This window comes from Corapipo altera, unplaced genomic scaffold (genome assembly GCF_003945725.1).
Source record: "Corapipo altera isolate COAL_440 unplaced genomic scaffold, ASM394572v1 78, whole genome shotgun sequence".
Lineage (NCBI taxonomy): Eukaryota > Metazoa > Chordata > Aves > Passeriformes > Pipridae > Corapipo > Corapipo altera.
The window spans coordinates 1,072,823-1,100,108 of record NW_020884904.1 but is presented as its reverse complement, the minus strand read 5'-3'; the positions used below and the strand labels follow the sequence as shown (position 1 = coordinate 1,100,108).

The window sequence follows — 27,286 nt, the reverse complement described above, 5'->3', positions numbered from 1 at the left end:
ATGGATGTGGACACAGACTGCAGGTAAGAGAAATGTGCAAATAGGCAGTTTCCTTAAGGAGAGAGCAGAAAAGGCTCACAGGTTCCTTTGAATAGTGTCTTGAGCTGACTTAGAGTGAACTTGCTCCTCTACTTGTTCACCTTTCCTGTATCACCCATGTGCCCCTCCGTGCTGACTTGTAAACACTTGCTTCCAGAGGGACAGGACAGCCTGCTTCCTTCCCATCCCTGCATATAAATAAAGCATTTGTCCTCAACTTCAGGCCTCTTGCAGCCATAGTTCTGATTGCAGTTCTTCTGGCTTTTTTTAATTGGAGTGTGTATAGTTGTGACAGGACAAGGGGGAATGGATTCAAACAAAAAGAGAGTAGGTTTAGACTGGGAGGAAGTTCTTTGCTTTGAAGGTGGTGAGGCACTGGCACAGGTTGCCCAGAGAAGTTGTGGATGCCAGGAAGTGTTCAAGGCCAGGTTGGATGGGGCTCTGAGCAACCTTGTGAAAGGTGACCCTGCCCATGGCAGAGGGGTTGGAACTGGATGGTCTTTAAAGTCCCTTTCAACTCAAACCATTCTGTGATTCTATGATGATAGTATCTTTGTGGGTGTTCAAAATGTTTCACAGCTGCTGGGTTCTGCAGAACTTCTTGAATGTCCTACTAAATAAATGGCCAATACCTGCTTTTCCATCTCCTCAGTCCTTCAGTATCCTTAGCCTAGTTAGTCTGGGGGGCTAGTACGAATTCCTAGACATGGTCTGCCAGGAGAATATCAGTGTGTGTTCATGTGCACATAGCCAGCACTCCAACTTGTAAAAAAATGATTTTTAAATTTTTTTTTAAATATAAAATGTGTGAAGTGAAAAACAACTGGTTTTACTTTTTTTTTCCTTTCATCTGTTTGTACTATTATGTCTATTAATTATTGGGTTGTATAGGGCTTCTCAAACTGTATATACAGTGCACATGACTTCTGTGTCCAACCTTCTGGTTTATTGCTGGGTTTGCATTCACTGGAAATAGTATTTTTTGACAGAATTCTATTTAGAATATTCAGGTATATTCACAACAGATTTGAGTTCTCACATTTCTTTGAAGTATTAATTGTGTTAGTCACGTTAGGAACTTTGCAATTTGAAAGCATTGCATAATAATTCATAAAAATTACCATGTGTACCTGTCTCATAATCTCCATAACCGTGTACATGTGTGTAGGGAGCAATGGATATAACTAGTGGTTCCTCTTGGAACTGAGGGAAGAAACACTCGACCACTACTATTTTCAAAGCATAGCTGCTTTACAGGAAGGCTAAATTTAGGATGGCTGCGCTGACCTGTGCCAGCACTTGGGTGACTGGCTTGTCTCAAAACTAAAGTCCTGCTCAGTGGATGCCATGGGCTCCACAGTGTATGAAAGAGCCCTACTTGGCCTGAGAGGACACAAAGCTAGTGTGGATATTGCATTATTTGCTGTTCTTTGGGACTGCTGACTGATGCTGTGCTGTGGAACAAAATGCTCTTAAGTTTGTGTCCACTGGTGAGCTCCCAAAGGAGGCTTTTGAAGTGTGCACAAGTGGTAGATGCTCAAATGTTAACAGATTTTCCAAGCTTATCATTTACTGGGGGGGGGGGCATCAGAACTGAAGTGGGGGAGCATGGGTTGCCATCAGTGTCTCGACACAGAAGATGGGATTTCTGCATCCTTATTGCAGAAATTACTGCTTGAGACTTGTCTAAAGCCTTCTGTCCTGCTACCTTGTGATAGCAAGAAGAACCTGTGCATAAAAGGAATGGGAAAATGGTAAAAAAGTGTCCGATTTTGTACAACTGGGTTAAATAAAACTTACAGAGCATGTGGTAGTGTTTGCACCTGTCTGAAAGAGGGGTGGAAAATGAGAGTTGAAAAGGAAGGTGGATGATGAATCACTGTTCTTAAAATCTTTCTACTATTGTCCTTTCCTTTAGGGTGGAAGTTATAACTACCATAGAGACTGTGTCTGTAAAGCAAACACCCTTACTAGGTTATTGCCAGCACTGATTTTTGCTCCTGCAGGAATTGGTTTTAGTTTTGGGTTTTTTTTGGTAAAATTGCTGTAGGGTGATGTCTCTCAGGCTGCTTAATTCTGTTCTGCCAAAATGAAGTATCTGAGGAAAGGATAAAGGGTACAAAGGCTGTAAGTGAAATGTTGATTGTATTGCAGGTTTTGAACAACAGACTCCTGGCTGCTAGCTGGGATGTCTTGGAGCTAAAGTAATTTTGAAAACATGTGATGTGAATTGATAAGCTCTGCAGTGGATTTAACTGCTCACATTTTGAACCCTGTGTGTTAGTAAGCTCGCTAGAAATGTAATATTCAGTGTTCTGAAGCAGTGACATGCAATTACCCTCATTATGTACTGAGTCTGCAACGTTATCATAGCAGATTTTCTGACACTGCCGTTCTTTCACTTCTTTTCTCTTAGAAAAGAATGACTGAAGATTAGTTGTTTTTTGGGAACTAAGAAGCACAGAGCCCAAATCTCTCTTACGTGGTAATTAACTTCCTAAGCAGAGTCTTGCCTTAGGGGGTCTATTTGTAAGTGGTGCTGTCAAACTACTTGAGTAAATAATCTATACTCTTTGAATTAATTGAAGTTTAACACTTTGCAGACAATACCTGCTACACTGTGATATTTAGGCAGACCACATTGTAAAAAAATTAAACATTTTCCATCTCATTATTGAATAGCAGGTAAAAGTGCTAGCCCCAGCTTAAGTATTTCCAAATAAAATCCCCTCTAAATTACACGATTTTCTTATTTTTGCATAAGCTCTATAAGTATATGTATGTATACACACACACACGTGTACACAAATGTATGAGTGGCTTTCCAATGTCTGTCTTTCGTAGTAAAAGCTTAAATACTTGCACTGCAAAGTGGGAAAGAGGGTTTCCACTGCTCTATAGAGCTGGAAGGTTTATCATATCCCTTTTATCTCTACAGATGTATTGAATGCACGGTGCAGTTTGGAGCCTTACAGTTCTGTTTCTGTTAAGTTGTTACTTATGGCACAGAGGGCTGGTGCATGTATAGTCAATAAGTTCTGCTGCAGGACAACTGAGTTTTGAATAGAAAGGCTTAATAAAGAGTCTGAAAAATGAAAAACTATGTCATAAGAGCTATTTTTGTGGCTGCATTAAGATGTGTTGGCTGTAGTTTGTTTACTGTTTGGGTTGACAGCTGGTAAAGGAACTTGCTGAGAGACAGCATCAGAGTCTTAAAAATACTCTCTGCACGTGCTTGAGCAGGTAGCAATAAGTGGAAAGGTGAAAGTATAGACCAGTAGGTTCAGTTGCATTCCAGGAAAGGCACTTTGCTCCTGCCAGTTAATGAAAACAACCTGGGAGCTTGTAACTGCACACATTCAAGGGGGGAGAAAAATCATTTCAGCTTTCCTTTTTCTACAGCTCTGTAGGAGCTGTGTTGTGGAGTTAGTTTTTAAAGCCAGCTTGAATGCACAGCGCTGGTACAATGTTAATAACAATGCTGCAGACGCTGTTGCTTCAGTGTGTTGATGGAGTGACAACCCCATTTGAATAGGGGAGAGCAAGCCAAAAAGAGGAGGTTTGACAGCAGGGCTGGTACAATGGGCTGTTGTCACACACAGACCTTTGGGTGAGCAGTGATGAACAGACAGAGAGCATGTTGATGGTAATTACTGCGTGCTCTGTTTCTGAAAACTTAATTGGGCCGCGTGACACGAGCGGCGCGGCTGCTGCGGCAGCTGCTGCTCTCCTGCTGTCTGACTCTGCACTGGGCCATGTCACTGTGCTGGGATGCCCCGAGACAGAGCTCTCTAATCTCTGGTTCCACACACCTGTTTATCTCTCCTGTGCCACTGCAATACTGCACCCTGTCACTGCTGACATGGCTCTGCGTGCGGAGATGGGGAATGCAGGAAATTCCGAACACTGAACACTGGCTCCATGGTGCTCACGTTCCTGCAACATCTCTCTGTTGTTAGGAGTCTGTCAGGGTTTCCACAGCAAACTCAGCAGCCTAAAGCCTCTCGGGGTGGAGCTTGGCAAACAGGCCAGGCCTGATTCTGCTCCTGCTGATTCCAACTGCAGGAGAGCAACTGAAAGGGCAAAGTGAGTCTTCTGTTGAAACAGATATTGCATCAAGGGTGCTTTGGATGGCTAAGCAAACTATTTCCAATGATTCAAGGTCAGGCTGGATGAGCCTTTGAGCAACCTGGTCTGGTGGGGGGGGTCCATGCCCATGGCAGGGGGCTTGGTGGAACTGGATGATCTTTTAAGGTCCCTTCCAATCCAAGCCATTCTATTATTCTTGTGCAAAATTACTCTTAACACTTCGTTGGGAAAGAGGGTTGTTCTGAGTAAAGGGAATTTTCCTGAAAGGGAGAGATGTCTAAACAAGCAAACAACCCAGCTCAGATGCCACTTGAGGTTGGCCAATTAAAGCCAATACACAGCAGCAGATGATTTGATAACCAAGCAATTCTAAAAGCGGCATTTTTATACTTCAAGAATCACAAGCTCTCTCTAGTGGAGAACTTTACACTAATGGAGGTTGCAGTGCTTGCTGGGACATTGTGGTGCCAATAGTAATCAAGCTATGGCAAAATGGAGCTTCCTCTGGTCTCAGTTTTTTGGCCAAAAAGTCAAGGCTATCAACCTCAGCTAGACTTCTCGTAACTCCTCTATAGCTCCTCAAATGGAGTTTTACATATTGAAATTTCTGATGTCTAAAAGGTCAGAAACATGTGTAAAATGTGCAACAGAAGAGTGGCAGTTCAGAGTCTCTAAATTGATTCGGAGTTTTTTTGCTTGTCTCTTGTTTTTAATTATTTTAACCATTCTGCTATTCTGTCCTTCGCAGTGACCACTTGTGCAATGTAAACAAAACTTATTTGTATCATTTAATAATAGAATTTTGTACCATGAACCAGGTATTTCAGAATGAGGAATGAATGAGTGTAACTAAAGAAAAAATAAAATGTCAGGTTTAGGAAGTTCTAAGGCAAAGTGCACCCAAATTCTGTTGTCCAGGTTTCTCCACTTTTGTAGACAGTTGCTTTGTGTGTGTCAACTTTGTTTTTAATTTAATCTAGGCAGTAGGAGAACCTTGGCTGGACACAGCTGCCAAGTGACAAAGGCTGTGAAAGCACAGAAAATCGGGCTGTAACCAGAAGTTTCTTGTGCTCAGTGCTGAATCCTGGTCTGTAGGACAGGCTTTGGGGCACTGCAGTGTTAAACTCTATCTGGTGTTTGAAAAATGACTCACATTGTAACACACCTATTAAGTAATCACTCCTTTCTTGCATGATTCTTTCCTGCCTGTAACAATGACAATATTGGAGACTACTTGAATTATTAACTCTTCATAGTCCTAAGTCTGGCATCCTTCCTGCGAGTTGAGAGAGGGTCTGAAGTTGCAGGAACCTTTCAGTTTGCTTTCTTGCTACCTAGGAACAGTTCAGTATTCCAAAGACCATACTAAGCCCACAGGGGACCTCTAATGTTGCAGGTAGAAATATTGGGGGGGGGGGGTTGTGTTTGTTTATTTTCTGGGAGTGTTTGTTTTGGTTTTTTTGCACTTTTTTGTTGTTTTGGTTTTGTTGTTGGTTTTTTTTGTTGTTGTTGTTGGGGGTTTTTTTGTGTGGGTTTTTTTTTTTTTCTTTCTTTCGTTGCTTTGGGTTTTTTTCTTTTTCTGGCAGGTTAGTCTGGAAGTAAAGATGTGCCTCACTGAAGCTGGCTGCAGATTTATCCATCTTACCCCATTTCCTTACATCCATCTGTCCATACACAAATGTACCACTCAAGCTTTATATATTGAGGCTTTTTTTTTGCATGAAAGGATATCAAAAACTGCAGTTTACCCCTGACTGTTGCTCTAGAGAAGGAAGAGAGTTCCTAATTCATTAATTAGTGATGCAACCCCATACATATTGCATTAGAGCAAGAAACAGTGCAGTAAATGCTGTGTGCTAATTCAATATAGACTAGCACAGAGTGGCACAAAACTACAGCATTCTGCAGTATTTGTGAACTGCAGCATTCTGAGGGCTTGACATGGCACTTTCCTGTATAAAAAGGGTTGCATTGTGCACAAAGTTGTGAAAGAAATGCTGCTATTCAGTGTGTTTCAGCTGTTTTTTTCTGTAGGGAGTTAGTATTTGCTGTCTACTTTGTTGTGTGGTTGGGTTTTTTTGGCTTTTTTATTTTTTCAGAACTGGCCAAAGATCTTGCGTGATCAGCACAGTGCTGCTCATAACTCTGTGGCCAAAGCCCGTGGCAATGAAGTCTTAGGCATGAACAGAATTTGTAGGTGGTTTAGTTCTGTCTCCTGTTTATATCAGCTTAAGAATAAAGCTTGTTCATTTTAATTTAACACTAAGTCTGCATTGGTTGAATTTACACATCTTTGAGCCGTGAATAAATGTAGTGCCCGGTCTCCCAGTGCCAGAAATAACTGTCTCAAAGAAAGAGGGCTGGCATTAACACTTGCCTGCTTACTGTAGGTGGACTGTGTTGGAGTTGCTTTGTAAAGAATTCAGTGGCTTCAGCTCCTGCTCATTGTGTGAATATCTGACATCTGCAGATGAAAGGCAAAAGCCCCTCCCTGTCTTTGAGAATAATGTGGTTTCTGTAGCGTTCTCTGATGCTCATTAAAGGCCTCCAGTTCTTGACTGAATTGCTGCAAGAGAACTGACCAGGGGCACAGTTCAGTGTTCCACCTGTTGAGGTTTCACATTGGCCCTGGGAACTCCTTTGAATGAATTTTCTTCAGCTTTTAAGGCTCTTCTGTTGTCGTTTTGTTGCAATGTGCTGCTGGGAGCTTGCTCTGGCCTGTCATTGCAGGCCTGATAGTAGTAACCTAAACCCTTAATCTCTGTCAACTTTGCCAAATACTGCTGAGACAGTTGTAATTTATCCCTTCCAAAACAGATGTGTGATGAGATGGCTGTACATCCATGTTTCTACTTCACAGCATGATCATATTACATACATATAAAAAAAGGGTGGTTTTTTTAGTAGCTCCATTATTTAGGTTTTTTTCCTTTTACTCTTTCTGTCTCTTCACCCTGTCACAATTATTTCTCCAAAGACTTCAGCTGTGTTTGCACACTCTAAGTACTGAATATTTTGTAAGGCTGAGTTCTCATTTCCTGCTAGGTATTTATAGCTACATCAACCATTGCAGAGACAGGGAATTCCCTTAATTTCAAGAGAAAAGTTTTCTACTTCCCCTCTTTCATCCTACTGTGTGATATTTACTGAGGCACAACCTATTTTCCCTAAAGGAAAGAACTAATATTCTGTTGCTGGTAGTAGCTAAGCTGTGAGTCCCTTGTGGCAGCAGATATTGCTGGTGGTTGCATTGGTACAAGCTGCTTGCAAGCAGGGGGTTAGTTATGGAAGTGAAAAAAATAGGAATATTAATTCAGCTTGAGGATTCTAAGCTACATAAAGCTTAAACCCAGACGACTTCGGGTCAGTGCATCTATTTGTATTAGGATGAATCCTACTTTGGTTTGCTGTGGGGCAGAAAGGGTTTGCAAATAACTGTCCCTGGTACCCTCAGCATTGAGAATGAGACACAAAACTGGCAAAGCCACACAAAAACCCTGCAGCAAGATCTGTGCTGACTGCATGTCACTGTTACTCATCACGTGGTTCCTCATTATGATTAAATAATTTTGCAGGTTTCTCATTTTTCCTGAAGCCTTCACTGCAACCTGTGAAAACAGATCGAAATTCATTTCTACACAGTCTGTTAGTGGTCATGAACTATTTGATATTACTTTAGATATCTCACTGTATTTGAACGAGTTTTGTCTTGCAGTACAGAGGGAAAGCGATTGATTTTGATTAGTACAGCTGCTTGCATGGCTGCAAGTTTATACACCAGGCAACACCAAATTGCCGGCTGTAGATCACCCACCTCCGCGGCAGGAATGGTGCTGCTCTGCCATCTCACGGCAGAGCTGAGACAGAGCAACCAAGGTTGCTGGGGGGCAGCCAGAAGTGTAAATGTGAGTCCGGTGGATCCTACTGTTGGCTGTATTTTAATTAAAAATAAAAAGGGGATATTCCATCATCGTTCAGTAATTCTGTTTGGCTTGGCTCTCCCCGTCTCTCCAGACTGGCTTGTTTTCTGTGCTTGGGCTGACTTTGCTTGTGCTTCCCACATTACTCTGGTAGTGTCAGGAGAGAGAAGACATAGTTCTGATTTCAACTTTGTTACAGTTTCAGTCTCTCTTGTTCTCTATGTCTCCGTTTCCGCGTGCAAAAGTGGGGAATGTATATCTTGCAATCTTTCACAAACCCAAACCCTCTCCCCAGACTTCATCCTGGAAAGTGACCCCTAAGATTTTTAAATCCACCTTTCAACAGTTCTGGCACAATACAAGTTAGCTTTATGAGCATGCTGCTTCATCACTGTTCTCCCCTGGTTTCTGGCTTCATCTCTCAGTCTAAACCAGTAGCTGGGTGCTGTGAGCCTGCTCTCTGATTGCATTTTCTCCTGGGTCCTGCAAATAAGTTCTTTAGCCATGGATAAAGTCCTGGCCAAGAGCAAACTGACTGTGGTTATGTGCCAGTCTCCTGTAAGAGTGGAAGCTGGTCTCTTTTGACTGATCAAGAGAAAATACATGGGTTATTTTTGGACTTCCTCCTCCTGGACTTATAAGCCAGTTTGACGAATCATTCACCTCTCCCTACTGTTTGGACTCAGTTCCATGTCCTTGTGAGGCAGCGGTACCTGCTGTAAAACAGGCTGTGCAATGATGTGTGGAGTTACCTGGAGTGCTCTCCTTCCATGTCCTGCTCCTGGTGTGATGTGAAGTGCAGTCACTATACTGACAGCAGTGCCAGGCTGATATAATACATTTTTACCTTCAGTATGTTTCTGGAAAATCCTGCAAGAATTCCTCTCGCTGCTGCTTGCCTGAGATGGTGTATTTGTGTATTTTGAACATGTTCTGTAAGCACTGTAACACTGTAAATCTTCCCTGTGTTAAAATAAGACATTAAAATATATTCACTGTGCTCTCCAAGAATCGAGTAATTTCTTTGATTTGTTTTGGGCTCTGTGTCTGTCAGGCATCGATGTATTAAGAGATGTGCAGTTGATTTGATGTAATTATTATGAATGTCTGCGTTGTAGCAGACAAATTAATCTTGTATAACTTGCTCTGTTATGATGTTTTGACCCTTGTTGGAAGATAGTCTGTAATCAGGGGTATGAGTACCTGAAGCTGGAGAGGGGATAAAGGTTACGACTGTAGTCTCAATTGTATTTGATGTTGGTGTTTCATGATAAAATGCTAAAGCCATCATAGAAATGCTTAATCAGAAGGATTGTTTAGACATGGAAAATCTAATGTGTCTAGTTATTTTTTCCTGGTATTAGGCCCAAATGTGAGAGAGACAGTGAGCAAAGTGTGAGCTGGTGTTTCTTTAGGTGAGTTGAAATTTTTTTCCTACAAGCTGGTCTACATCAGAATGATATCCTATCAAGAGGATGGTGAGGAGTTCAAATGATACATCTTAATAGGTGTGTATTTTTTTTTCAACTAACTTACCTAGTTACACTGGAAAACATTCTATTCTTTATCATTGGGCATACTGAGAGAAGAAATTACATTCTTGTGAAAAACAATTCAGTCTCCTGGTCTCCAAAGCCTGCTTGGTGAATGTTTGTTCAGCCAAATCATGCCAGGTCTCACCAGCATCATTTCAACTGTCCTTGTCAGAGCATGGTTTGAGACAAAAATGTGCTTGTCCTGCAGCAACGAGCTGTGGGAGGCATCCCTAGACATCTCTGTGTGCACAGTTCTTACAGTGGGGGGAAGACTGAAGGAGGGGTGGATGGATGGATGGACTCTGTGCAGGACAACTGGCAGCCTGTTTCTCTAGTGCCTCACACCTTGAGCTCCATCAGGCTTGGTGCTGTGACCACTCCCCTGGGGAGCCTGTTCTACTGCCCAGCCACCCTCTGGGTGAAGAACCTTTTTCTAACTGAGGAGAGCCAGGAGCTCACACCCTTTGTGCTCATCATAACTCCTCTGTGGTGCAATTCCTCACGGGCTCAGGCTCATTGCATTTCCACCTTTACTATTGTGGATGTGAGAGGGTGCTAAATACAGAGTCTGGATACCTGCAGTGATTGCTAACCTGTATAAAATAGTGCAGTTACACAAAATGAATGCTTTAGTGCTCCTCTATTTTTCATTTACATTGAGAAGCTACCATTGTGGTATTCAGACTATGTGTTTCACTAGCAACAAAACATTCCCAAGAGGATGCTACTCATTTGGGAACTAAGTGACCAGCTTGCTTCTGACTGTTGCTGATTTGTTTAATCCATATGCCAGATCTCCTGTATCTGAAAAATGTCAATATTAATCTATCCTTACAAAGCATTTTGAGCATTTTCAGGCCAAATACTTGAACTAAGCACAATTTTGTTCCCTTTCTCTTCCTTCATTTGTCCTTTCCCAATTAATCAGTTATGCCATAGATATAAGACTGGACTCTATCCAAGGGAAGCTTTGACTGATATCTTAATCCACTGTGCTCTTCATAGCCTGCAGTATTTTTGCATTTGTTGACATTATTCATCTTGTTTGGTTTTGGTCTCGTTTATTTTGAAAGGTAAAATCTCTGTCCAGGAGAAGACTTAGTTACAAAAGGATAATGTATGTCGTAACATTACTCATCATAGATGTAACTGAGCCTGTATCTATAATTCTCATATATTGGTGAGCTCTCAAAGCAGGAAAAATGGAACTTTAGTGAAAAATGGGAAAAGGCAAGCAGGTGTTGTTTCCTTTAGTTCTTGGTTACTGATTACTTTTGGCTCATACAGCAATTAATGCGCTTTGCAGGATGAAAAAGAGCTTAGTGGATTTTCCACTAAAATTGCACTCCTTTTCTTTTTGCACAGGAGACTCAAGTAGATCTTGATGTGTATCCAAAATCCTGAATTAAAGGCCAAATGTTCTGGGAAACAGCATCTTGGGGGGTTTTTGTGGGTTCTTATTCCACCAAGTGCTCTTTTGAACATTCTTGCTATTGTGCACTTTGTTCTGTGCCCTGACGGTTCAACTGAAGAATTTAGGAGGATGGAGCAAGTTGAAGAAAAAATATTATCAAAAGGCAACCTTTCAGTTTTACTGCTCCCTCTGAATACTTGAGTTAATTGGAAATAATAAAACATAGCTAAATGTGTCTCTGAGGCAAGAACACTCAGTTTTGGGGTGGGCTGTAACGGGAACACGGTGGGAGAGAGGGAGGAAATGTTAAAGGCATGAAGTCTCAGAAAGCAGTCTGCATCCAGGGGAATCTCATCTAAAACCTGGGAGGATATGGAGCAGACCTAAGCTGTGCAGGGGTGGTAGCAACTTTCCTATTTGAACTACCGAGTTATTAGGTGACTGTATATTTTAAATTGTGCTATGCTGCTAAAAGTCTTATAAAAATACTTTGCCCTTTCAGGGATTTCACACTCAAAAGGGACTTCAGAATCCCCAGAGCGTGATAAATGATGTTTTAATATTGCAGAACATTTGGCTGAGACATGTTTGTTAACCAAAGCTAGACAGGAGGTTGTCACAAAGCTTGGAAAAGTAACAGACACTTCCGTGGGAGTTGGGGCACAACTGCCCTCTTTGGGAGCAACCTAAACTTGGGCTGGTTTAGAGCTATCATGAACCTGCAAGCACTGTTAGAACATACATCAGTTGTTTTGGATCACTTGTGAAACGTCTGCCTTATTTTCAACTGTTTGTTTGTCCTCGGCATAGAAACAATCAATTGTCGGCACAGTTTTTATTAGCAGGTGGAATTAAATGAGTTCAAAATGGCATTGGCTTAAAACTTTTGTCTCTGACCTTTTCACAAATATTTATTTGCTTAGTTTTCAGACAAACATTTTGCTCCCCAAAAAATACTTGGGTGACTGAAAAATCATGGATATGAATCTTTCTGAAAAATGAATTGGTAGCATGGCGAACATTGTTACTGCAAAATTTTAGTTTGCACGCCTTTTTTGCAATGTTTACCCAAACCCAGCTATAATCCTGAACTAGAAGACTACCTTAATTAGGATTCATATGGGAATGTTGAGATGGAATTATACGGTTTGTCTTTGGCAAGGCAAGTGAATTTATCAGTGACCTCTGCTGGTCTAAAAAGGTACATGAATCCCAACTGAAGGCATCGCGTTTTTCTTCTCTGAGATGTGACTTTATTTGTACAGAGGGAGAGGGAAAAACGCGGTTGTGAGCTGAAGTTATTTCACGTTGTGGTTCTAGGAATTGAGAATCTTGAGGTAGTTCCCTCAGCTTTTCAATCCATTGATCTTTGAAGTAACACAAAGGCTCTGGTAGAAAAAAGTGAATGCAAAGCTCCCCTCTCTCAATGTGTATGTGAGTCGTGGTGGTGTTTATTTAAGCATATAAAAATTAAAGTGAGTTTTGTGTTTGTGCCATTCAGGATCTTTTATGTGCATCTTAATGTTGCCTTTCATTTTGGGGAAATGGTAGGCAATAATGGGCTTATCTTGAGAATTAGACTTGATTCTTTTGTTACATCAAACTCAGGTGTAATTCAAATTGAGTCGCTGGAATTACAACAGTTAAAATAGTCACTGGAATTATAATAGTTAAAATTCGTGAAAAATAAGTGGTTTGGAAAATCAAAATTCCTGCCCAACTATACAAACATAAATACATTCAATCCATATCAAAACTAAATCTTCTTTCAGTTAAGAACTATTGGATTCATAAATATAATACATGAATGATAAGATTTATGAAGTTTAATATTTCAAGACATTATATCTTGTTTAAAATATGAAATCATTAATTTTATTGAGCTAATAGCTTTTTCAGTTTTCCAGCAGTGACCCTGCAAACTGTTAGGATGTGACCAGTGACCCTTGAAAGCACAGCTCATTGCAATTAAAAAGAATTCTAAACTCAATCCACAACCAAACCCAACAAAACCCAATCCCATTTAAATCTTGTCTTTTCTACCGATTGATCTTCTAACAGGTTAGTTACTAACCAACATTTGCTGCTCATTTTACCCTCCTCACCCTCTGTCCTTCCCTCCTTGTTCCCTTTTCTCTTAAACTTCACGTTGTTAGTAGGTGAACACATTTTCCACCTTCCTTCCACCTCAGGCAGAGGCAGCAACACAAAGCAACTTTTCTAGCAAGAATTAACCCCCTCTTCCTGTGTCTTGCATTCCAGCCACCTCAGTGCACCCAAAGCAGCCTGTGTTCCCCTCCCACCAGCCCTTGACCCCCTGTAAAAACATCTCAAAGCCAGACAAACAGAGCAACTCTTCTGGAAGATTCTGATCATCAGTATTATCTATATTCTTTCCTTTCTCTCGGTCTTAAACTTATTTGTATGTGTGCATGATTAATTGTTAAATAACCTCATAGCAAGGAGCAGCTATATACATTTCTACAGCGCAGAGCATGCTTTGATTTACAAGCATTTTATTCTCTGAGTACACAGCAAAAGAAGAAGCATCCCAGACTGACTAGCATGGATTAGAACCATTACTTGGGGGCTAGGAGCTGGCTCCACCTGCTGAAACATGGATCAGGCCATTTTGGAGAGTTCCTGATTTAATGGCTTTGTTTTCCTTACTGTGAAGGTTCAGGATACAAAGCCAGCTCTGCGTTGAGATTCAGGGCAAATGTGTGGCTGGAGATCAAGTCATAAGATTTGACCTCTGCCTGTGATGAGTGCTGCCTGCCAAGGCTGCCAGTTTTAGGAGCAATGGCAGCTCTCTGGTGGTACCTGTGACTGCACAGAGGAAAAAGAAAACACTGTCTGAAGATATATAAATAGGTAGCAAAAGAGGAGAACAACAAAACCTGCACTTCTGCCTTGCCACCCCAGGTGAGGAGCAGATTGTACAGATAGTGCTCTTCTGTGCTTTTTCTGTTTGAACTCTGGCTGCTGAACAGAAAGTGTCAGAAATTTAGATTGGGCTGATAGTTTTTCCATTTGCCAGTGGGCCAGCTGCTTCTGATTCTCACTGTGAGTTTGTGCAGCATCACTTAAAACCACAGAGATTGTTTATTCTTGGTTTTATACCATCCCGTTGGATGGCATCATTCTAAAGGACGGCATTGCAGTGGGCAATCAGAGAGCTCTGCTGTACATGGGTTTTGTTTTGTCCCTGCAAAATAAAAAATGAATCTATGAAGGAAAGCAGCCTTCAAAGTTTTCAATTAGAACTGGAATAATGTTGGTGATGCAGGTTTCAGAAGTTGCAGAACTGGAGAACTCCACAGGACTAGTAGGAAAACTACACTCTTAAGAAGTTCCATGTATTTATAACAGAAAAAAACACCTGCAACTCGAAGTTTCTAGGACAGAGTTTATATTCAGTTGTTATGAAATTATATATTCAGAATAAAAGCTGGGTTTTGTTATCCTTTGATTGGCACAGAACAATGAAAATCTAGAACCAAATCAATGCATAAATGATGGGATGTTGACTGACGATGGACTGGGGGGATTATTATTGTGAAATCCTCGGCCAAATAACAAAACACCGAGCATGCTGCCAACAAAATTATAAAATTTTGGTATGTTTCTCAGGTCCATAAAACTGGCTAAATATAAAGCATGTAGGAAATATAAAGTGTTGCCTCTTCAAAAGCTGTAGAGGTTGTAGGGGCAAATAGCATCTGACATTTTGTTCATGTGCGTTCTACTCCGATGTGTAGATCTGCCTGGGTGTTACTGACAAAGCACACAAAGGTAAATTCATTTTATAATTTTGCCTGAAAAACGTAGTTTTACAGAGGATTTTATTTATTTTACAGCAAAAGACTTCAGCGATGGTTCACAAAAGAATTGCACTCTGTTAAATTTGGAAAATTTCTTTGTGGAGCTTTATGGCTGGGTTAATGAGTAACTTCAATTAGTTGCTGTTCCCCTGCAGTGTAGCATTTGGGTCTCCTTTTCTTTGTACAAACTGTGTTCCCTCACTCAGTTGTACCATCCCAGGATGTGCCTTTCCCCCAGTGAGCTGCAGTTCCTTCTGGTGGGAATAGTCTGTGTTAGGGAGCTTCGTGCTGTGCCAGCTGCTCTTCAGGGAGGCAGGATGAAAACTCATGTCAGATTTAACAGTTTTCTAGGTACTGATGGTTCTGCTCTTGGGCAGTAACAAGCTTGGGAGTCAGTGCTGAATTAAAGAAGCTGCACTAGTCTCACCCTCTAAGTTTTTGACCTGTGAGCTCCCTAGACATGAGAGACATGACATTCCCCTTCTGAATCTGGATGGAGCCTTCAACTTCTGTAAGAACATAATTATCTGTGATTTTTTTCTCCCATGAAGAAAAAGCTTTTGCTCTTTGCATGCAGAGGATAAATCGTCAATACCAGACTAATTTTTCAGATTCCACAAAAATAACAATAATTTTTGGTTAAAAAAACCAAACCCAAACCTGAAAACTTATAAAGGAAGCTTTTTCTTAATGTTCTTTCAAATACTTACCAATAAAATCCATGTCCACATGTGGCAGGTTAAACAGTTTTGCCAGCATGTCTTCTTCATCCAGGTGAAAAGTTTGAAGCAGGATATGTCTGCACTGCTTGTGGTTGGGGCTGTTTAGATGGAATTAAGTCACTCACACTGTTCTGTGACATTCAGATTATTCAGTGTCATATTTGTCAAGCTAAAACCTTGATTGCACAGGTCAGAGCCAGACCAGAAGAAACTATCAACTGGTCTAAAGAACTGTAATCTTAAAATGGGGTCTTTGCTTCTATGCCTACCCGTGAATTACCTCAAAACTGGTCACTACAAAAGGTAGATCTGAATCTCAATTTTGAAACGTGTTGGAATTTATTCAAGTAAAACTGCTTATATACAAAAAAATGCTTGTAACCCTAAAATATCTTGGGGCAAGTGTCCAACCAATTTTTATGGTGTATTAGCAGGACATCAAGTTCACCTTTTAGCACTTCTTATGAATGTTTTTTGTGTGTTTCAGATGGACTGCTCCCTCAGGTCTTATATGAAGTTGATCTACCAATCCTAAACAGCAAAAGAGTGTTGAAGAGCATTATCAACTTTAAAGAAACGCATCCAGGGTGACACTGTAATGTGTGCTGGATTTCCAGATGGAGGAAAAGATGCCTGCCAGGTCAGCTGAACAGAAACCTTGTGTGCCTTTCAAGAGTGTTTCTCAGAAGCTGAAGGCTCTGTGTGCCAAAGTAAATAAATACGATGTAAACTGTGAGATTTGGAGTGTATTTATTTTGATGTATGAATTCTTTCAAAAGTTCTGTATGGGGCAATGCACTTAATGACATGATCCCATTTTAATTATTGTATGAGTTGTATGACAGGTTCTTGAGAGCAATTTTGCAATGCATCCCAAGTGTAATGATGCTTAGGGCTTTCTGACCTCAGGACACTTGATAAGTTAATTAAGGTTGCAAAGATCCTGAGGACGAAAGCAGAAAGTATTGCCTTGGATTACAGGAAGGAAAGGAAGTGAGATAAGGGTTAAGTGATTGTTTCTCACTCCTTTTTTACGTATTCAAACACGACAGAGGTACACTCATGATCTCATGTATCAGAGATACACTGAGGATTACTTAAGAGGTTTAGCTAGTCAATAAGAATGAAAAAAAATGGGAGGGGAAAAATAAAATTCTGTATTAGAAAACATCTCCAACTGGTGATTCAAAAAAGGAACACTCACAATGTCAGAGAAAAACGAAAAGGGTTTAGTTTCTAAAAAAAGTTTGGGGTTTCAGTTTAGAAGAGAGAGATAGGGTCTTCTTTTTAAATATTTACTAGCTGGCTCATTTTATTATGAGGAGAAAATAATAGGATTAGCTATTGCAGTAATTAAAATGTGTTGGCTCCAGTGAGCAGCAGAAAGAGAAAACACAATCCTGACTAAACACAATAAAAAAAGGTGTTTGTATTTACAACTCCTTTTAAAATGACTGTATAAAATGAGTGTATATGTTGCAGGTTTGTTAGTACGGCACAAAAGAGAACTCAATAAACTTCTTAAGGCTTCTCGGTGGTACTTCTGTAAGATGTGGGTCACGGACTTTTATATGTTTGGGTTTTTCTTACAGGGAGAGTCAGGAGGCCCCCTTTTGTGTAGATGTAAGCACGGTGCCTGGGCTCTTGCTGGTGTGATCTCCTGGGGAATGGGATGTACCCGTGGCTGGATAAGTAATTAGAAGAAGAAATATTACAACAGAGGATCTCCTGGAATATTCACAGGCCTCAGTGCAGTACTCTCCTCGATTCAAGAGAACATGAGTGCTGGTATTAAGTGTCCACAGTAATGTGTCTTTCACTTGTGACAACTCCTCTGTCTCATAACATTTTATTTACTTTTGTCTTTTCAGGATATAGCACTTATATTTTCCCCCATTGTTTCCTGGTAAAACACTGTAGCATTTCACAATGCCTTTAAATGTGTGATACTGATTTAGCAGTTGCCAAAACCAAATTGAAAGCATTGTAAATGTTTGCTACCCTTCCACTATACTTTGCCTCCTACATGGACGCTTTTTTTTTTTTTTTAACTTTAAGAATGGTCCTTTTATTCACCTAGCCTGTTAGCCTGGTTTTTTGATTTTTTTTTTTTTTTGTAAAGTGGAAATTCACCAGTTGAAAGTGTCTGAGATTCCACATGCACCTCTTTGAAGTCACTTGTCCTTTTTCTTGGCTAAAACATGTTGGATCAGACATTTGACAACACGGGGTCAAGTCATGCTCAAAAGTTTCTTTGTTTACTCTGCCCAAAAGGCCTGTGCCCCCTATCACAGGAACAGTGTCACAATTAGCCATTACTTCCAAAGCCATGAAGTTGGAACAGAAATGACAGGGGTGAATTTTACTGAGAGCACTAAGAAACGGAATTAATATTTTCTTCCACTTTGGGCTATTTTTGTTAAAAGGTATTGGAGATTGTGTTAAAGCTTCCACAGAGACCTGAAAAACTGAGGGAGGGTTGCTTGAGAGGTTTAGCTAGTCAATAAGAATGAAAAAAAAATGGGAGGGGAAAAATAAAATTCCATATTAGAAAACATCTCCAACTGGTGATTCAAAAAAGGAACACTCACAATGTCAGAGAAAAATGAAAAGGGTTTAGTTTCTAAAAAAAGTTCGGGGTTTCAGTTTAGAAGAGAGAGATAGGGTCTTCTTTTTAAATATTTACTAGCTGGCTCATTTTATTATGAGGAGAAAATAATAGGATTAGCTATTGCAATAATTAAAATGTGTTGGCTCCAGTGAGCAGCAGAAGTGATTCAGTAGGTAAAGAGAAAACAACCCTCAGTTGCACTGCACTAGGGTTTGCTTGCTCACCCCTTTGCACTGTCTCACTGGTGCAAAAGATGTGAACTGCAATTGTTGTCAGGCTGAATGTCTCCATATCCCTGATGTGATGGTGCCAGTTGGATTCTGCTGCCCTTCCCTGAAATGTATTTCAGGTATTTACTCAGCAAGTGAGTAGAAAGCGAGTGCTGTGCTCCTCAGGCTGAGCAGTGGCCTGTCAATATGTCATTAATTCTAGTAGTGACTACTCCAGAATTGTTTATTCCAAAGTCAGCATCGCCTGAACTTGCAATTTTGTTTTGGTTCTAAGCCCTAGTTTATTGTAGGCACTTTATATCCCCAGGAAGCACTAGAATTTGCATCAGTATTAGCTGTATAAAATTGCCGTTTCCATTTCACACAGATAAAAGTAAAGCCCATATTGTGGATATGAAACTACAGTAATTTATTCTTCTTTTTCCACCCCCTTCCCTATCCTCCCCTTATTAGATCTGAAAATGAGAAGCTCCACAGGTGTGTACCGTGGGTTTTTTCAGTATCTTCTACCTGTGATAGAGCATAAAAAGACCCCTAAAATAGTCGGATGTATAATTTATGAAGGAAGAAATGTAAAGAATGTTCGACTCATCAAAGCACTTTTAAAGGTATACTTTAAATAGATACTTTTTCCTTCTGCTTCTGTAAAAAAAAATTACATTTGGAGGGTTGTGTTTATGCATTGATGACCTAAAAAATGAATTTTCCTTAAAACAGCTATATATATAAAGCCATATTTTTATTGAAGTGCAAATAAAATTAATGGGGAAAATGTACAACAGAACCTCTAGCAATGCATGAAACTTAGTGATTTTGATACTGTATAAAAATGTACATTCTAAATAGAAAGTATGTGGTGAATTAGTAGTGCTTTTGCACAGTCTGTGATGGATCTACTTGTCTATTTCTGAGAATAAAACCAAAAAAAGCCCCATGAAAGCCATCCCCAGATGTAACATGTTTTAAAACTGAAGGCTTATGTTGGCTGTGCCCTGGTAATGTTGTTCTTGGACACTGTTCATCTAGGTACCAGTTCACATAAAAATACTAGAAACAACTCTTTTGAACTAGATCTTAAAACTTTAATTTTAGTACTCTACAGTGAGACTTCTCAAATGATAAACACACTTGGGCATGTGGCCAGTCTGTGTAGACTTGCTGTGGCCAGGGAGAACTGGGTATTTAAGTGCTGTATGTGTCTTTTTCAAATTTTTTACTGGGCTTCCTAGGACACTGCAGGTAAGATAATCTTATAAGTACTTGACTCCTTACATTTGTTTTCTTACACATAGTTGTTGATAAATGTTGCTCTTATTGTGTTACCTTGCAAAGAGAAGGAAAGATAAGAGGAGATGATTTTTGTAATTAATTGCATTTCTAGTGACGCTTGGCTGGAGAGAAAAGCTTCTGCTTCTTCTATTATAGTGACAGCATATTGTACTGTTGCAAAAGTCTCCTGCTGTAACATAACTAAGGACATTATTACAAATGGGCTGCCATGAACACTTTTGTTATGTCCTGAAGTTTGCATTTTTCCTCTCTGAAAATCATTTGTACTGAAATCTTCACGTAAAAAATACTTTTGTTAAGGTAAAAAACAAGCACTGCCATTTTACAATAAAATGATGGCCCATTGGCAGGGCTTCATTTTGGCTCCCAAATCATGTGTTTTAACACTGACTTATATAATTCCAAATAAGAGAGAAGACCCAGCATCAGTCTGTGAGGAGAAACAAAGTACAGCTGAGCAATCTTGCATCTCACAATATTCTCCAGATGTTTGATCTTTTTGGTGGAACAGATGGTGGCACATGTGTTAAACCTGATTCCTTATATTTTGTTTTAACTCTCCAACACAGTATTTTGTAGCGTTCAGGATGGTAAACTCCATTACAGGGAAGGGGAATTACATTTTCCTGGAAGTCCCAAACAGTCCTATGGAAACCACCAGTAAGTAGACAAAACACAGCCTTTCCCCAGAAACTACTCCCCATACCAGGGTAGGTTTTGGGGTTTTTTTGTTGTATTTTTGAGAATAGGAACCAATTTGTTATTCCAGATTATGTATATGGACTCTATTTGTGCCAGAAGGGAATTACATATTGCTTCAGTTTTCCCACTTTGATGCAGAGCCAGAAACATTCTGTGACTATGGTTCTTTATCAGTCTATTCAAAAGATGACAGTCTTGTGGGTGAGTTGTTGTCCCTTTATTCTTTGAAATAATCATAGAATCATTCTGATTGGAAAAGACCTTTAAGATCCATAACATGTCAGAGTACTCTTGGATTCTAACAGCAAAGGCACCCAATGAGAGGACATGGAGGTTGATTGTTTTACTTGCTTTTTCATGATTAATAAGTTGTGACATAGGATCTAAAGTAAAAGACCAAGAGTGTGGGAAGAGAAGAGATTGGAAAATGCCTGGCAAGGAAACATGTCAGCATATGACTTTCTGGTATCAATGATTTTCAATTTTTTAATAGTGCAAATCTATTTGGGCTAATGGTTTAATAGGGAAAGGAAATGAATGAATAGGCAATTTCCTCTCAATCATAAAATTTTTATAGCTAAGTACTAGAAATGACACATGCAGGTTTTCTCAAGTGACTAAAGACTTTAAACAGTGATTCTCTAATATTATATTTCAGGGAAATTCTGTGGAGGAGATCCTCCATTACCAGTTTTGTTTGGCTCCAACAGTATAAGGCTGAAATTTGTTTCTGACAATGAGGATTATGGAACTGGTTTTTCCATGACCTACAAAGCTCTTACACCAGATATTCTTCCTGGTAAGTCTAAGTTTAGTAATATACCTGTCTGCACTCTTGGGAGGTGACCTGACAAAAAAAATCAGGAGAAAATAAATCAGAGGAATCTCCTGTGGTATTCCTATGTGGATGAAGTAATGAACAAGGTGAGTGTGGCTAGGCTGCCGTGTGACATTGTGGGAAAAACTAGGATGCCAGAACAAGATAGGATAGATGCTGTTGAGAGAAGTCCTCCTTAACTTTGCATCTGCTCCACCCACTTTATATAAGATATCATTTCCTTCTCTGCTTCCAGAATGTTTTTAAAACTCAATTAATAAGATTAATCAAAGGAGCAGAATTTCCAGATTAAAGCTGCTTTGCTAGTCCTTGGCTTTCATGGAGGGGCCCTGAGGGAGGCAGCTGATGCTAAAATTCGTGTCATAGAGAATTGCTTTTGGTTATGCTGTGCAGAGCATTTCACCATCCCTAGGGAGCGGGCCCAAGGGCCACCTGCTGGGTCTTAAGTTACAAACAGACTCCTGTTGTTCCCATTTCTGCAGCTTTTCCAGCTGGTTCTTTCCTGGGCAGAGTGTGAGGAGGAATCCCCTCTGAGGGCCTTGCCACTGCACAGCCCATTGTAAAGACACATCCTCTGTTTCTGTTCGTCTCTGCTTTCCTCTCCAAACAAAGTTGGCAAATATTCTTCAGACCTGCTCTTGACTTGTACTCTTCCTCAGCTGTGAGAAAGCATCACAAGAGTTTTTCTGGATTTTTTTTTTTTTTTTTTTTTTTTTTTGGTGAATTATTACACAGTGCTTCCATTTTTGTTTTCCTGGACTTTCAGATTCTGGCTGAGTCCCTAGCTGTCCTTTTTGAAGAAGGAGTCTTACAGAGTACACACTACCCAGAACACTACAGCAACATGGCAGACTGTCAATGGATTATTTATGCACCAGAGGACCATGGAACCAAGGTATTACATGAAACCTTCTTGTGTCTACAGGGTGGAAGTAGCATCATTGGTTTAACAAGAAATTATACAGCTTAAGGACAAGGAAGATCAAGCAACGTGAGCTTGAATAATGCTGCTGGATGCAGTTTAGAGAAATCACTTTCAATCCCAAAAGACAGAGAGGTTTTGATTTGTTCTATAGATTATAGTAAAATAGGGTTTCCTGGTTTTGATTTTATCATGACAAGATTCTTCTAGAACATATAATGCATTATGTATCACCTGTGGGAGGTCTGAATGTCACAGAAAACAAACCTTACAAGAATCGTTCAGAATACTAAAGACCCTGTTACAGATCTTTGAATTTTTTCTATGTGACTTTTAAAAACAAGGTTCAGTTTTTCATTTTTTATTTAAAGGTTACCTACCAGTCCTTAGAAGTAGAAGAGAGTGAAGATTGCTCCTGTGATGCAGTGACTGTGTATGAAGACGTGGGAAAAGAGGAGGAAATCTGTTTGGCTTTTGATTCTTAATTTTGGGGATGGTCTATTTCTTTTATGACTTTCACTAGCCCTATTGTCCAGTCTAAAATCAAGTTCACCTCTAGAGTCTCAGGTGATATTATAGGTACTAGTCTCAGTACCTTGAAAAATACTTGCAGGTATTGCTGCCTCTGTTCCACTTACAGAGGCAAAACCACATCGAACAGAATTGGTTTTGTGTGTTTAAATTCTATATGAAATGCAGCTCTGAATTCATTTAAATGAAGAAAAGAACATAACACAATAATTTGGTTTTATAGTGATGATCAGACACAGAAAACACCTAAGAGATCTGCTATTCTTTACTCCAGAGCAGTGTTCCTGCCACCTGGATGAGAGAAAGGCCTGTCCCAGTCGACTGATTTCAGTACTTGCTTGAACCTGGTACTTAGATTGGCACCAGCAGAGGCTACTTCTGAAACATTGATAAGGGGAAATCAGATAATTGGTGTGTTTCACATGTAATGGCAACCTGTGGGTGTGGGTGCTGCAATAGACTCTTGTGAAATCCTGCCAGAGATGTGCTGATGAGGTCATTGCTAAGCAAGGACAGGATGTCAGTAATGATAGAACAGTCCTTCAGCCTCAGTCTCCTTATCTCTTGTATATGGTTATTTTTTACCCTCCTGTGTGAGAGCTAGAATACACAGAATATTGCATACCTGCTGTTGAAGGAGACAAGGATTAAAAAGTACCTGTTAATTTGCAAAGTGAGCCTTTGCTTTCTCATCTTTAGCCAAGCCTCATGGATTTGCCCTACTGGCACCTGTCCCAAGCTCCTCTGCTGTGATGCTGGTTGTCTTTCACTCTGATGAAACAGAGACCTTTGGAGGATTCAGAGCCAGAGCCTCTTTTGTTCATGTAGCAGGTAACACAAGTAACTTGGGAAAATGCCCCTCTGCGGCAGCACAGAGGGCTCTTCAGTAAATCAGCTATTCAGAATTATTTTGCTCTAGGAGATTCTCATCTAGCAAATTGTTTCAGTGGAAAAAAAAATACTGTGAACCTATTGAGGGATTAAACAAAGGCCTACTGAATGGTGAACAAATAGTGAACCTACTCAAAATCTGAGAGATTTACTTGTGTTAAGAGTATTTTGGTGCATTTTAAATGGCACTTCACTACTATGTGAAGATGTAGTAGCACAGATCCCTAAAACAGAAATCTATTCCTTCTAATCTCTCTGCCTTTATTTCCCAAAAAATTAAGGAAATAAAAGCGATTTTATAATACAACTATGACTCAAGACAGCCTACTAACATATTTGCCATTCTCGTTTGCTAGATTTAGATACACTGAATTCAGCTAGTTGAAGAAGAATCTGGAGATATGGATATGGATATGGATATGACTGAAGAAGAAATACAAGTTACAAGAGGTAAGCCAAGCTGAGTTATATTTTCTTCATGGGAATAGAGAGTAACTTTTGGACTATAAATTCTACAATTACTTAATGATTGCTGTTGTCCCAGATTTCTTCATTAAGATATTTTAAGGAAATAAAAATATGAACAGTAACACATGCTTTGTTAATTTTTAAAATTAAACAAATTTAAAACAACTTAATTTTTCTCGTTTCCTTCATCTTGTTAAATCATGTACAGCAATGCAATGACAATTTAGCTTGTATGTCATTTTACACCTACTTCCTTTGGTGAAAATAATTGCAAAGACTACAGGCTAATTGAAAACAATAACCAGCATTTTAGAGCTCCCCTTTTTCCCCTCCAGCACTTTACGGAGAATGGGATGAGTCCATGCTCATTGTAGGTTTGAGGCTAAAACTTTTGAAGTAGTAGCTTTCATCTTGGTGCAGCTCTTTTTTTGCTAAGACCATCTCCTCCTGCTAGTTCTAAACATTTGGATCTTTTGTAATGAGGGAGGTTGGAAGATTTACAAAAAAGTGTGGGGAGCAGAGGCTTGAGAAGCTATGGGGTAATCCTTAAATGGAATGTTCTTTCCTTCTCCAAATCTTAACCTCTAAAGACTTCTTGAAACATCAGTGCTTTCCTTCTGTTTCCCATGATACTTGTGGAATGCCTTCAAATCAGTCCAGGCTCATCTTCAGCAAGGATAACTGGAGGTGAAGAAGCTGTACCACACTCATGGCCTTGGCAGGTCAGTGTACAAATTTCACACGAGCCTATCTGTGGAGGAGCAGTTCTTGCCAAAGAATGGGTTGCCACAGCTGCCCACTGCCTTGATTCCAGTAAGTACACTGGGATGAACCCTTCCCTGGGAATGTCTGTAATTGCATGGTGTGTCTCTGTCCAGTGACAGTCGTTCTGTCCAGGGTGGCTGGAGAAGTTATTGTTACCAGCTCCCTACAGCTTACACTGGTACTGGATTCTTTTGCTCCACACATGTTCTAGGAACTTAGTAGGTTTTAAGACTCACAGGTGTCAAGAATGATGTTCTATCAGCCTGACAATGATTTTTTTTTTTTTTCCCTCAGGGAACTATACAGAGATTTATGGATGGTGGTAACAGGACTTCATGATCTTACAGAGCAAGAGTACAGACAAGTACTATGTGTTCTGCTTAGTAATAATATATAAATCTATCTTGCAAAATTGCTTTTAATGTAAATGCATCTCTCAGATTGTTGATGATGCAGCAATCTAACAGCTTGCATGGTGATGTTAATCTGCATTTACACAACAAACTTCTGTGTGTATCAACCAATTGTATCAACATAGATCTGAAACTTCACCAGCAATGAGCTCTAAAGCTCAGTATCCTGGAGGATGTGGGAGTAAGAGGAGTATTGTCTGTATGTTCACTAGTGACTATCAGTAAGACAGAAATAATTGGGGCACAACTTGCTACTTCACTCACACTGGACAAATGTTTTTCCAAGACCTCCTTCCTTGCTGGATGGAGTTTCTGGCATGTTCCCTGTTCCATGTCACAGATGCATAATCGTGACTTGTTAATGTAAGAAATCTGGTGGCTTCAGCAGCTGCTTTTAAATGTGTCCTCCTTGTGAGGCATCTTCAATACAGCCTGGAAATTTATAAAACAACATTACTTAAAGACTCAAACTCCCAAGTCATCCCAAAAACGTCGCTGTCTTTGCTTTCCTAGAAAAGGTCAGTCAAGTAGTTTATTATACATCCAAGTTTTAATGAGGCCACTATGGACTCTGATATTGCCTTACTGCAACTGGCTGAGCCCTTGGAATTCAACCACTGCGTGCACCCCGTGTGCCTCCCTGCCAAGGAAGAGCAAGTCCAGCCCTCAAAGATGTGCATGGTCACAGGATGGGGTGCACATGAAGCAGATATGCAGTCTTTGCCTTTTCAAAGGTTGGCTGTGTTTTAAATATTGTGTTGTGGCTGTGTTTTAAACATTGTGTTCTGTGTCGGAATGTTCATTCTGCCTATACATTAGTTTTAGGAGAACATACATGCTAAAAAGTTTTCACTGGTGTAAACTCAGCTAGACATGCAGGGAAATAGGTGGGAAGAGGGAAATCAGATGATTTAAATTGAGACCATATGAAAAGAGCAGGAGCAAAGCTTCTCTGTGGAATCACTAATTCACGCCTCTACTGGTTTCTGACATGTGTTTGACTTCAAGACAGAGAAAAGGGGAAAAAACTGTAGCAGCTGGAAGTTCCCATCCATGTGGTTGATACATGTCAGAGCTATTACATAAACTTTCCCAGTAAGGTGACCCAGAGGATGATCTGTGCTGGATTCCCTCTGGAAGAAGGCAAGGACTCATGCACAGTGAGTAACACACATCAGCTTTGGGGTATGGCCAGATGGGCTCTGGAAAGGGAAGTGTGAAACCTCCCAAAGCTGTTTTCTTGCAAACAGGCTGTGATGATTTACAGCAGAAGACTCCTTAGTAGCAGAATTTTAATTACTCATATTGCAAAAAAGAGTAACTTCCCTCGAACAAAGGTGGTTTCTTTCTCTGCCTTTTAAGAACAGAACCCCCCAAGCATGGAAGCAGCTGGGACCAATCCTAGCTGAACTGATATAAACCCAAAAATTCATAAGAAGGTTCCTTTGTCCTCATGCAGAGTGATTCTGGTGGCCCATTAGTTTGTCCTTCAGAAGACAACTCGGGATTTTACGCCCTCCACGGAATTACTTGCTGGAGCTTGAGATGTGGAAGGAAGAACTACCCAGGAGTATACACAAATGTTGGGTTTTTTCTTGACTGGATCAAGAAGAATGTTAATAGTAGTGGTATGTATGAAAAAAAAAAAGAAACACCACAATTAAATCAATCTTTTTGCTATTGCTACATGTTTAATTCAAGGTCTTTTCCAAGATGCCATTTTTATATTTGGGTATCTAGCACCTCCTGAGGTCTTGGCTGTTTAAACTATCCCTAGCTAAATGCCCAGAAACAGACAAATCTAAATCAGTAGTAACTTCTCAAAATCTTATTTCTGCAAGACTATTATTATTCCCCTCTCTACCTATAGCCCTCTTCTTGTGTGGATGAATGTTTTCCTTACTGCGGCTTTTCTGCTTCATTTCTCAGGGTTGGGTGGGTGTAGGGAGGCATGAACTGACACGTGATGGCAGCTGAGTCCACTTTGACAAATTTACAGCCTGCCTCTGTTGACAATCTTTGCAAAGTTTACCCTGATTTATTTTTCTTCTTTTTTCAGATCTCCCCATTTTCATGCTGTGA

General features: G+C 40.1%; 1 protein-coding gene across 1 annotated transcript; it reads left to right on the top strand.

Annotated features, from left to right (window-relative positions):
- On the top strand, window positions 1-27,286 carry OVCH2 (ovochymase 2). Its single transcript, XM_027651080.1, is given in 23 exon segments — window positions 1-23; window positions 15,280-15,332; window positions 15,560-15,655; window positions 16,031-16,083; window positions 16,085-16,183; window positions 17,136-17,331; window positions 18,838-18,861; window positions 20,244-20,334; window positions 20,444-20,577; window positions 21,035-21,175; window positions 21,981-21,987; window positions 21,989-22,109; window positions 22,508-22,601; window positions 23,367-23,498; window positions 23,915-23,949; window positions 23,951-24,008; window positions 24,653-24,699; window positions 24,701-24,843; window positions 25,086-25,155; window positions 25,718-25,915; window positions 26,215-26,364; window positions 26,664-26,832; window positions 27,264-27,286. Coding segments are annotated over 23 exon segments (2,157 nt in total).